Source organism: Urocitellus parryii, chromosome 8 (assembly GCF_045843805.1).
Source record: "Urocitellus parryii isolate mUroPar1 chromosome 8, mUroPar1.hap1, whole genome shotgun sequence".
Taxonomy (NCBI): Eukaryota; Metazoa; Chordata; class Mammalia; order Rodentia; family Sciuridae; genus Urocitellus; species Urocitellus parryii.
In genome coordinates, this window is record NC_135538.1 from 46,828,869 (window position 1) to 46,841,345 (window position 12,477).

General features: G+C 38.7%; 1 protein-coding gene and 1 pseudogene across 1 annotated transcript; both read left to right on the top strand.

Annotated features, from left to right (window-relative positions):
• Nucleotides 1-1,325: 1,325 nt before the first annotated feature.
• On the top strand, nt 1,326-1,590 carry LOC113201320 (ubiquitin-fold modifier 1 pseudogene; annotated as a pseudogene).
• A 7,989-nt stretch (nt 1,591-9,579) lies between these two features.
• On the top strand, nt 9,580-12,477 carry Tspyl1 (TSPY like 1). Its single transcript, XM_026414989.2, has one exon. The coding sequence runs from the start codon at nt 9,653-9,655 to the stop codon at nt 10,925-10,927; it is 1,275 nt and encodes a 424-aa protein (XP_026270774.1). The 5' UTR covers nt 9,580-9,652; the 3' UTR covers nt 10,928-12,477.

Consider the following 12,477-nt stretch of genomic DNA (forward strand, 5'->3'; position numbering starts at 1 on the left):
TAATTTATTTAACCTCTCAGTGTTACTGTTTCTTCTTTTATTATCAAAGTTGGCAATTCAATGCTTATAAAATGCTTAGCACATTCTACAGTTTGTATTAGGTTTGTGGTGGATCTTAGAGAATGGGCAGTGGCTGCTGAGAGAGAGAGAGAGAGAGAGGGGGGGGGGAGAGAGAGAGAGAGAGAGAGAGAGAAGAGAGAGAGAGAGAGAGAGTTTATTAGGAGAAACTGTGTCATGTAAAAGAGACAAATGAGACTTTTAGGACCAAAAAGATTTTAGAAAATTGTACATTACAGTTCAACTACAATAAGAACAATTTTCTGTGGCAGATGGAAATCATATATGTAATTTTTTCCTGCATGGACAAATAATTCTTTGAGCAAGTAAGCCTTAGTGCAGAATGGAATTATGGATATCTCCTCCAAGTAACAATTCTTTTATTTTTTATAAGAGCTGACAGAGAGCATACATACCTGCTTTTCCCTTTAAAGTCTTTGCCCTTCATTGGCCCTTCTCCTGAGCTCTTATTAAAAAATGTTCATAAACTGAGTTCTCCATCACCTATAATTAAAAAAAACCACAATTACAATCTAATGTGATTTTCAGATCATTAAAATTAAAATAATTTAAACTTTTACTTATTTTTCTACATATTAAATCAAATATTTCTTATCACATTTTCAACATATTGAAGAGGAGGAAGAGCTCCTTCAAAATGTCTCAAAGTTACCCAGGAAAATTACATTCAGCAGACCCCAGAGTATATTGACACACATTACCTGTAATTGGAGTCTTTTCTGACATTATCAGTAAGAACACTAATAAGAGAGGGAGTTGTGCTATTCAACCAAGTTGGTATGGAGTGTGTTTTAGTCAGCTTTTTTGCTTCTGTGACTGAAAGACCCACCAGAACAATTGTAAAGGAGGAAAAGTTTATTTGAAGGCTTAAGGTTTCAGAAGTCTTAGTCCAAAGAAGGCCTGCTCCATTCCTCAGGGCCTGAGTGAGACTGAATATTATGGCAGAAAAGTGTGGCAGAGGGAAGCAGCTCACATGAAGATCAGAGAGCAGAGAGACAGGTCTCCCCTCTCCTGAAAGAAAATATATACCCCATTGCCACGCCCCCAATATACCACTTCCTCCAGCCACACCCGACCTGCCTCCAGTTAACACTCAGTTAATCCCATCAGGGATTAACTCGATGATTAGGTTGAGGATATAACCCAATCATTTCTCCTCCAAACCTTCTTGCATTGTCTCATATGTGATGTTTTTGGGGAAACCACATGCAAATCATAATGGGGTGTCTGTCCAGGCCAGCTTCTCCATGTTGAAGGTTTCCTTTAAGATCACGCTGACATTGGGCCCACAGCTGCCATACAAAGTACTTAGTGTTCCTGAGAGTATACCTTTCACAGCGTCTTAAAATTTGCAGCAGAAGAATTTAAAGTTCCTGTTGCAGCAAGTACAATTATTACCAATGATGAAACAAAAAAAAAATTCTGCACAGACTGCTAGAAATGTTTTTCTAAAGCATATTCAGGATGTATTCCTAGAGAATTATTCCTAGAGATTGTGTTGAAAGTTGTTAATATCTGCTACTTGGAACATATGATTACTTTTAAGAATAAATATTGGTATGTTTGCTGTTGTAAAACTGAAATCAGGCATTTAAAACATTATGAAAACACCAAGAGCCAATGAAACAATGAAAGGTGGACTCTTGTCCCTTCTTTTTCATGCTCTTCAGGTGAAGAGGAAATAGGAAATGCCTGTAAGTAAAGGGTACTGACCCCACAGAACCTTATAGAGTGGTTGATTATCATGTTGCAACACAAATAGGGAGTTATTTGTGGAAAATAGATTATCCAATAGTGTTTTTTTTAAACTGGAGGATGATTATAATAATTCTTCTTGAGAACTTTCAGAAAACTAAGATTTACTGAATCTTATATATTTGTATTTGAGTTAAAAATGTAAAAAAATTATGAATTACCGATGGCAGTTAGCTAGATAGCATCTGACTACAGACTCATAGTTTGATTCCTAAATGTATACTTTATAATGACAGCACAGACATATCTGATGGTTAACTATCTTGATACTTTATCACTGAGGTTTTTAAGTTTCAAAATTCATGTGTTATATAAATTTTAATTTAATATCAAAGAACAAAATATTGGATTTTTAAATCAATCTATATTAATATATCTTTTGAGACAGAAATCCTCTAGAAACCATTATCTTTTGGAGGATGGTATTTCTGAATAGCTTTCAGGAAGAGAGTATTATTACAGAGAAAATCTGAAGATTATAACAAAACTTAAAGAAATACTGATGAAAAATTCTGATGAATTACATATTGAAGACCTGATTTTTAAAATGTTTTTATTTGTTCTAATTAGTTATACATGACAGTATAATGCATTTTGACACATCATACAAAAATGGAATATAACTTCTCATTTTTTGGTTGTACATGATTTAAAATTACACAGGGCATATAATCCTATATGTACATAGAGTAATAATATTGGATTCATTCTACTATCATTCCTATCCCCATATCCCCGCCCCTCCCTTCACTTCCCTCTGTCTAATCCAAAGTACCTTTGTTCTCCCCCACCCCTTATTATGAATTAGCATCTGCATATCAGAGAAAACATTTGACATTTAATTGCTTGGGATTGGCTTATTTAGGTTAGCATAATATTCTCCAGCTCCACCTATTTACTGGCAAATGCCATAATTTCATCCATCTTTAAGGCTAAGTAATATTCCATTGTGTATATATACCACATTTTTTCTTCCATTAATCTGTTGAAGGGCATCTAGGTTAGTTCCATAGTGTAACTATTGTGGATTGAGCTGCTATAAACATTGTGGTGGTTATGTCCCCTATAGTACATTGATTTTAAGTCTGTTGGGTATAAAAATAGGAATGGGATAACTAGGTCAAATGGTGGTTCCATTCCAAATTTTCTGAGTAATCTCCATACTGCTTTCCAGAGTAGTTGCACCAGATTGCAGTCCCACCAGCAATGTATGAGTGTACCTTTTCCCCACATCCTCACAAACATTTATTGTTGCTTGTATTCTTGATAATTGACATTCTGACTGGAGTGAGATGGAATCTTGGTGAAGTGTTTTGTTTTGGTTTTTAGTTGTAGATGAACATAATAGCTTTATTTATTTATTTGGTGCTGAGGATTGAACCTGATGCCTCATATGTGCTAGGCAAGTACTCTACAACTGACCTACCACCCCAGCCCCTCAGTGTAGTTTTGATTTGCATTTCTCTAATTGCTAGAGATGTTGAACTTTTTTTGTATATTTGTTGATTGATTGTGTTTCTTTGAAGACTTGATTTTTAAGGAAGTGCTAATATTTCTCATCCAAGTGGATAAGAATCCAAGTAAGGGAAGATGAGAAAGCCTGGATGGCCAGTTTCTTGCAAGGAGGAAAGCAACAAAAAAAATGGTAAAGAGGAACACAAAACCATCACAAAGTCACAGAAAAAGCAGCTGGTTGGATAGAGCTACAGAGTATATGATGTAGAAAACTGAAAGGGAAAAGGAAATACTTGAATAGTCACAGAAGGCAATTAGAGAAAGCAAAGTATAGGCCTTTTCAATATAGAGATCTAAAAATACCCCTTATGACAGTACAAAGAATGATGTGCATAATGAAAGATTTTATTTTACCTTCTGTAGGAAATCAGTATCTGTGCACATCTTGAAAGGTGAAATGAAGGCTCATTGTGATTCAGAATCATTGCTTGATTTAAATGATGAACTCTCTGGAGGCAGAGCTTATTGTCTTGTCATGTTCTTTCTAGAGATGGAAATGTAGTTGGCTTTCAACAAGTACTCTGTGAATTACTCTTGAAAAAAGAGCATTAATTACACATATAGACATCATAATGGTAACTTTGATAAATAAAGCTTTATTTTTTAGGATTGGTCAAAGCTTGGCACTCTTTTCTACTTAAAAAATAGAAGGCATATTCGGATTAATAAAAATATCCACTTTAGGCTATATTGAATTATGCCAGTTTCAAGATAGAAGCAATTGGAAACATTTCATAGCAATTGGAAACAAGCAGGACTTGAGAAAAGTCCCATTATTAAATCTTATTGATATGAAAAATAATTATAGCAGCATTCATTATAAAATCTATATACATTTCTTTTTTTCCATTTAATTTTTTTATTTGTTCTTTCTAGTTATACATGATAGTAGAATGTGTTTTGACATATTACACATACCTGGAGTATAATTTCCCATTCTTATGGTTGTACATGATGTGGAGATGCATTCTCTTTTCAGGCTAAAATTTTGCCTTTATTGTAGACTCTGTGCTTAACTACTTTCATTTTTTTTACTTTATTTACTTTATTTACTTATCTATTTATATTGATAAATGACAGCAGAATGCATTACAATTCATATTACACATATAGAGCAAAATTTTTCATACCTCTGGTTGTATATAAAGTATGTTCATACCAATTTGTATCTTCATACATGTACTTTGGATAATGATGTCCATCACATTCCACCATCATTATTAACCCCTTGCCCCCTCATTTTCCCTCCCACCCCTCTGCTCTATGTAGAGTTCATCTATTCCTCCCAGGCTCCCCCCTCCCTACTCCACTATGAGTCAGTCACCTTATATCAGAGAAAACATTCAGCATTTGTTTTGGGGGGGATTGACAGGGACACAACCACATCAATGTTTATAGCAGCACAATTCACAATAGCTAAAATGTGGAACCAACCTAGATGCCCGTTAGTAGATGAATGGATAAAAAAATGTGGCATATATACAAAATGGAATATTACTCAGCAATAAGAGAGAATAAAATCATGGCATTTGCAGATAAATGGATGGAGTTGGAGAAGATAATGCTAAGTAGAATCTATATACATTTATTGCAGAGAGAAATAAAATAAGGCTTGGGATCACTACTTTTGTTTGTCCAAATAAGAAAAAATTAAAAATGCTATTAGATTGAGACTTTGCTTTATAAATTCACCCAAATATGTTGGTCTTGGGTTGGGGATGTGGCTCAAGCGGTAGCGCGCTTGCCTAGCATGCCTGCGGCCCGGGTTCGATCCTCAGCACCACATACAAAGATGTGTCCGCCGAAAACTAAAAAATAAATATTAAAATTCTCTCTCTCTCTCTCTCTCTCTCTCTCTCTCTCTCTCTAAAAAAAACAAATATGTTGGTCTTTTAAAGGTTTGTTTATCATACACTGTGACCATATATGTATAAATTATTTGTAAAACAAAATTGTTTCTGTGGATTCCCAAGCTTTAAAGACTTTTATGTATGTATGGAAATCCATTTTCCTAAGACTTTTTTACCATATACAGCAGCACTTTGGTTTGCCAGTAGCAGAAAGGCAGAAGAACAGAGTGACAATCCAAACATCCATTCTCATTTTCTCATCTGCAACACCAAGTTGAAGGCAGAAGACACTGTACTTGTTCATTTGCTTTTTTATTTAATCATCTATGAAACACTCTGCAAGGCAAATGGGAGGCCCTTGTCCTTCCATAGCTCAGTCCTCTATAATCTATTTTGTGGTATGTTGAAACTTTAATTTTGTCTTTCTGTGCATGGTGTAAGTATATTTCTGGTCTTGATATCCAAAGAGAGGCTCAAGCTGTAGTAAGCCAAAAACTTTTGGGCAGGATGTCAGGGGAAGGAAGGGGCTGCTGTTAGAAACTTGAGGCATGCATAGACACAACCAAACCTTGCCCCCTGCTGTATTCATTTTATATTGCATCTGTAACAAGTTTACCCAAAACTTAAAAGCTTAAAATGACAAAAATTTATTATCTTACAGTTCTAGAGATTGGGCATAATAAAATCAAGGTGTTCCTTCGGGGATACTCAGAGGATAATCCATTTTCTTACCTTTCCAGCTTCTAGAAGCTAGCTTCATTCTTAGGATTTTTGGCTCGGTCCTCCATCTTTAAAACTGGAAGTATAATATCACAGCATCTGCTTTCTCCACCCTAGCCTTTCACTCCTTTTTTTGTCACATCTTCTCTAAAACTCCTGTTTCCTTTTTATAAGAGGCATTGCAATTTCATATAGCATATTTGCTTAACCCAGTATAATCTTCCCATCTTCAGATTCCTATATTAATCATATCTGCAAATTCTCAGGTGAAGGATTAGAACATGGATATCTTCCAGGACAGTTTATGATACAAGGTAAATCTAGCTTTTTTTTTTTTTTTTTTTTTTTGGTGCTGGGGATTGAACCCAGGGCCTTGTGCTTGCAAGGCAAGCACTCTACCAACTGAGCTATATCCCCAGCCTGATACAAGGTAAATCTAGTAAACAAAATAAAGTTTACCTGTTTTAAACCTTGAATCAATTAGGTACATGTTGCACGTGTTGCATTCTACAAGTTTTTTTTCTACTTTAAGGTCGTTTGGATCTTCCATTTTAACTGTTTTTTCCTCATAAATCGATGCTGGGTGTTCTCCCACTGATATATATCTGGAGCCTTGTAATTTTTGAAGATACTATAACAGGCTATTGTCATCAGTAATATCGTCTTGCTTTATTCCTGTTCCCTTTCCCATTTCCAGGAGACTACGTTTACTCTGCACTCTGGAGCATCTTGACTTCAAGATAAGAACAGGCCAGGCACTAGGAGTTACTCATCTGTAGTCAGCTTCAAAACATCAGACTGACAGACTCAAGCTCCTGTGAAACGCTGATTTATGCATGTTGCCTCTGACCCTCTTATAAATATTCTCCATTTCTCCAAAGACTTGGAACCTCTTTGGGGAAATGTGTTGGTCAGCTTTTTTGCCACTGTGACTAAAAGACCTGACTAGAACAATATTAGAAGAGGAAAAATTTATTTGAGGGCTCATGGTTTCAGAGGTCTCAATTCATAGACAGTTGATTCCATTCCTTGGGGTTCAAGGTATGGTGGAGGGAAATGGCTCATATGATGATCAGAAAGGGGAGAGGAGAGAGAGAGAGAGAGAGAGAGAGAGAGAGAGAGAGAGAGAGAGAGAGAGAGAGACTTCACTTGCCAGATACAAATATACATCCCAAAGTCACACCCCCAATGTCCCACTCCTCCAGCCACATCCCAGCCTTCAGTTACCACTCAATCCCATCAGGTGATTAATTCACTGACTGGGTTAAGGCTCTGATAATCCAATCATTTCTTCTCTGAACATTCTTCCATTGTCTCACATGTGAGCTTTCGAGGGAAACCTCACATCCAAACCATAACAGGAAATTAAAACATCTTCCTCTTTCCAGGTTGCTAACATCTTCAACAAACCTATACTTTCTCTGTCCCCAACAATTGTCTCTCCAGCACTGGTTTTCCTTGGGGAAGCTTCTGAATATGTGTTCAGTAACAATAAATCAACAAACTAAATTAACCAGAGACACTAGCATTCCTCTCAAAAAAGCTAATTGCTATGGATATGTACTTTGTTAGAGCCAAACTTTCATACCTCACAGAACTAAACACATTAATAAATTAATAGCTTATGGGATGGAAAAAACTATCAACTCCTCTTTCCCCCAGTGATAGGATATGGAGCAAGATTTAGCAAATTGATCCTGATTTTATTCCTCCTGATATTAGCATCTTGAATTCTTTAAAAATTTTTTATTGTTGTTATTTGTTTTTTTAGACATATGTATACATTTTAGACATAATGTATACATGGAGTATCACTTATTCTAATTAGGACCCTATTCTTGTGATTGTACATAATGTGGAGTTACCCTAGTCAGGTATTTATATACAAGGATAGGAAAGTTATGTCTGATTAATTCTACTATCTTTCCTATTCCCCTCCTCACTCCCTTCCCTTAATTCCCCTCTGATCTAATGGATTTCTATTTTTTCCCTCCCCACCCTCCCTTGTTGTGAGTTAGCATCCACATATCAGAGAGAATATTTGGCCTTTGGGATTAGTTTATTTCACTTCGCATGATATTCTCCAGTTGCATCCATTTACTAGCAAATGCCATAATTTCATCCTTCTCTATGGCTGAGTTATATTCTATTGTGTATATATATCACATTTTCTTTATTCATTCATCTGTTGAAGGGTACCTACGATGGCTCCATAGATTGGCTATTGTGAATTTAGCTGCTATAAACCTTGATGTGGCTGTATCACTGTAGAAAGCTGATTTTAAGTTTTTTGGGTAAATACCAAATAGTGGGTTAACTGGATCAAATGGTGGTTCCATTACAAGTTTTCTGAAGAATCTCCTTATTGCTTTCCACAGTGGTTTTACCAATTTACAATCCCATCAGCAATGTATGAGTATACCTTTTCCCCCATATCCTTGCCAACATTTACCCTTACTTGTATTCTTGGTAATTGCCGTTCTGACTGGAGTAAGATGGAATCTCTGCATAGTTTTAATTTGCATTTCTCTAATTGCTAGAGATGTTGAACATTTTTTTCATAGTTTTTTTGGCCATTTGTATTTCCTCTTCCACGAAGTGCTTGTTCAGTTTCTTTGCCCATTTATTAAGTTTTTTTTTTTTCTTTGTACATCCTGGGATGGATGCTCTGAGGTGCAGATGGTAAAGATTTTCTCCCATTCCTCAGGCTCTCTGTTCACATTATTGTTTCCTTTGCTGTGAAGAAGTTTTTAGCTTTATAGCATCCCATTTATTGATTCTTGGTTTCACTTCTTGCTTTAGGCTCCTGAGGAAGCGCATTCCTAAGTTGACTTGAAGGAGTGTTGAGCCTACTTTTCCTTGGAATCTGGTCTAATGCCAAGGTCCTTGATCCACTTGGAGTTGAATTTTGCAACTCAACTCTTTTTAAAATTTTTTTTTTAGTTGTCAATGGACGTTTATTTTATTTATTTATATACGGTGCTGAGCATCAAACCCAGTGCCTTACACATGGTAGGCAAACGCTCTACTGTGCTTTGACCCCAGCCCACAGCACCAACTCTTAATTGATGCGGTTTATAGATTGAGTACCATCGACAAATATATGCATCACTTTAGGGGTAAAAACCTGAGAAACTTTCTTCCAGTAATGTTAAAGGCTAGAATTCATATTTTTTGTCATTTGTATTTAAGAAAAGGAAGCTATTTCGCCATTCATGTTAGTTAAAAATAAAGACACCGGCCATATTACTTCTAGCCATATGGGCTAATAGGAAATAGATTCACTTTCCTACCTAAAAAAAAAAAAAAAAAAAAAAAAAACCTGAAAAATCAGGAAAACATTTGTTGTCTTCAGACACTGGACAGCAGATAGGGTAAGCACCATGATCCCCTATAACTGCCCCAGCTAACTTTCCGGGGCCGTTTCCAGATGCATTGCAAGGAGAGTGATCACAGCCTTCGGTCTCTGACACACTTATTTACATAAACAAAACTGCAGTTCCAACTGGTTAAATTGACAGAAACCTTAAGCAAAAATATACCCCAGCTAGCCGGAAGCGGCAGAACCAATCGGGACACCCGCCAGTTCTCGCGATATAGCGAGATCTGCATCCCTGACGTCACCACCCCGGAGACGCTGGCGGTACCGAGGGTGGGTGGGGCAAGCGGCGAGTGTCTGAAGGCGGCTTCTGTGAGGAAAACAGACTTTACTGTGCTGTTGATCTGTTACCAACATGAGCGGCCTGCCTGGGGTCGAGAAGACCCTTCTCCCCCAGACCCGCAGCCTCACTATCCCTGACCCTGCCAAGGAAGATCCCGACCAGTGCCTGACGCTCCGCGGAGAATCGGAGGCGGCTCCGGCGATGGCGGAGACAAGTGAGGCAAGCGTGGAAACGGTCGCGCGCCCATCGCCCCAGCTTTCAGAGGACGGGGATGTACCCTGGGATCCCGCGGACGCGGACGGTGCCCCGGCTCCCCAGATCCGAGTCGCTGGTTGTCGCGGTCACCTGGCGACCGGAGCCCAGCAAGGGGAGGCTCCTCCTCTCACGGAGGGCCTGGAAGCTGCCTCTGAGTTGGTGGCCACCGTTAGCCGTCCGAAAAGTGATTTTCAGGGTGAGGAGAAGGCCCTGGAAACCTGTGGTGCGAAGAGGTCGGGGTCTGAGGTGATGGTGGAGGCGAAGGTTCTGGAAGCCAAGGCTGAAAAGGGCTCCATGCCCTCAGTAGCAGTGGGAGCGGAGGAGAGGGCTGAGGTGAAGGAAGGAGTGGTGGAGGAGGCGATGGAGGTGGAACAGCTCGCAGGTGGAGAAGTGGAAGCCCTGGAGGAGAGGAGAGTGGTGGAAGAAGCTGAGGAGGCAGGACCCTGGCATATGGATCTCCGCATGAACCCCCTGGAGGCCATCCAGATGGAACTGGACACTGTGAATGCTCAGGCTGACAGGGCCTTCCAACAACTGGAGCAGAAATTTGGGCGAATGCGTCGACACTACCTAGAGCGGAGGAACTACATCATTCAGAATATCCCGGGCTTCTGGATGACTGCCTTTCGGAACCACCCCCAGTTGTCCGCCATGATTAGAGGCCAAGATGCAGAGATGTTAAGGTACGTAACCAATTTGGAGGTGAAAGAACTCAGACACCCTAAAACTGGCTGCAAGTTCAAGTTCTTCTTTCGAAGAAACCCCTACTTTAGAAACAAGCTGATTGTCAAGGAATATGAAGTCAGATCCTCCGGCCGAGTGGTGTCTCTTTCCACTCCAATCATATGGCGCAGGGGACGTGAACCCCAGTCCTTCATTCGCAGAAACCAAGACCTCATTTGCAGCTTTTTTACTTGGTTTTCAGACCACAGCCTTCCAGAGTCTGACAGAATTGCCGAGATTATCAAAGAAGAACTGTGGCCAAATCCACTGCAGTACTACCTTTTGCGTGAAGGAGTCCGTAGAGCCAGACGTCGCCCAATAAGGGAGCCAGTGGAGATCCCCAGGCCCTTTGGGTTCCAGTCTGGTTAACCTCTGTCCTTGGGAACACTGCTGCATAGGTTTCCCGCACCTCCTCCTGTGCTTGGGCAAGATCAGTGGGTGTGCTTTTTTTGTTGTTGTTTTTTTCTGAACTTTCCGTACCCTTTCTTCTTTCTTGATATTTAGTTCTTTCAATATCAAGATTGAGAAGACTGTCATGGACCTTTTCTCCACTTCCACGTGGCCTCCATGCTATTCTGTATTATCACATTGCATGGCTACTAACACTTCTAAGCCAAGCTGTAGGATTGCACTACCTTTACATTGCTTAGACTTTTCCCCAGAACTTCTGATCTGGTTACTACCACTTGGATTTCTATTTTGTCTGGGAACACATTCTACTCACCCTGCTCTCCTTCCAGCAGTAATAGGCACATGATCTGTGGACAATTACTGGGCATTAATGATGTGAAGGGAGAGCAAGAGTGGACCACTTGTTCTGTGTGATTTATACTTCTCTATTGCTTTTCCTGCATCCTGGGTTACCTTTTAGTGTTGCCTGCTATTGGCTATGCCCACCCTCCTTGGTTTTTGCTAAGGCTCCTCTCTCCCACTTTCTCCCTTTTTCTCTTAGTTATTGAAGAAAAAATAATTCAGAAACAGTGGCAAAAGTAAACTTTTTAGTTTATTTTGCATATTATAATTTCCAGAGATAGAGAGGTTGCCCCGTAAAGTAGAATATTAGAGCTTTGATCACCCTTCTGCTCTCTTCCCAATAACCAGCCCCTTTGGCAAGCCCTAGAGAGCTTAAGGGAGAAAGCACTAGATGGAAAGAAAATGGGAGTTACTTTATAAAGGGAGAACTAAAGAGATTGTGAAGGGTGCTTTAAGCAATGGAAACTAAAACTCTAGAGGCATAAATGAGCCAGGTAAAAATTTGGGTGAGACTGAACTGATTTGAGAGCCTGAGTCTTACTTTGTCAATGGTGATGGCAAGAGAAATATTTTCTCAGGATTGGGATTAAAAAATATCCCAGGAGTTTAGAGTGTTACATATGTTGTCTAGATAAGAGTTCTTGAAAGGAACAGTGAAAATTTGGAAGCTTTCTGTTTTTATGTGATCAGATGTATTTGGAAGATCAATATTGTGTCCTTATTTCACTACAATTTAGTAAAATCTTGTTATTTTCTGTTTGTTTATTAGAAAAGTTGAGCTGTTACAGGCTTTCTTTTGCTTAATTTGATAATATTTGGAAGAATAACAGTCTTAATTTTCTGTAAAGTATTGACTGTTTACAAGTTTTCAACTTTTTTTTCCCCTTCTATTACTGTACCTTTAGAAACATAGTTTGGGTAACTTGTCTTTGTCAGACTTGTCAAATTATTGCCTTCCTGGAAAATAATCTACAAAAAATGTGTGGCTTGATAAATTGTTTTGATAATGTGCTCTGCTAACAACTTCGTAATTGGTGTGTCTCTTCCCAAATTGCATAAATAACTTGTGAGATTACTCTGTCAAATTAAAGGTGTACCATTGGCATATTCGTTTTCTTTTATATGCATGATGGTAAAATAAAAGCATGCCACTCTGGTAGATTTCT

Bases quoted from the DNA above. Each gene is read 5' to 3' on its own strand.
- Tspyl1 (XM_026414989.2), top strand. From the start codon at position 9,653: ATGAGCGGCCTGCCTGGGGTCGAGAAGACCCTTCTCCCCCAGACCCGC.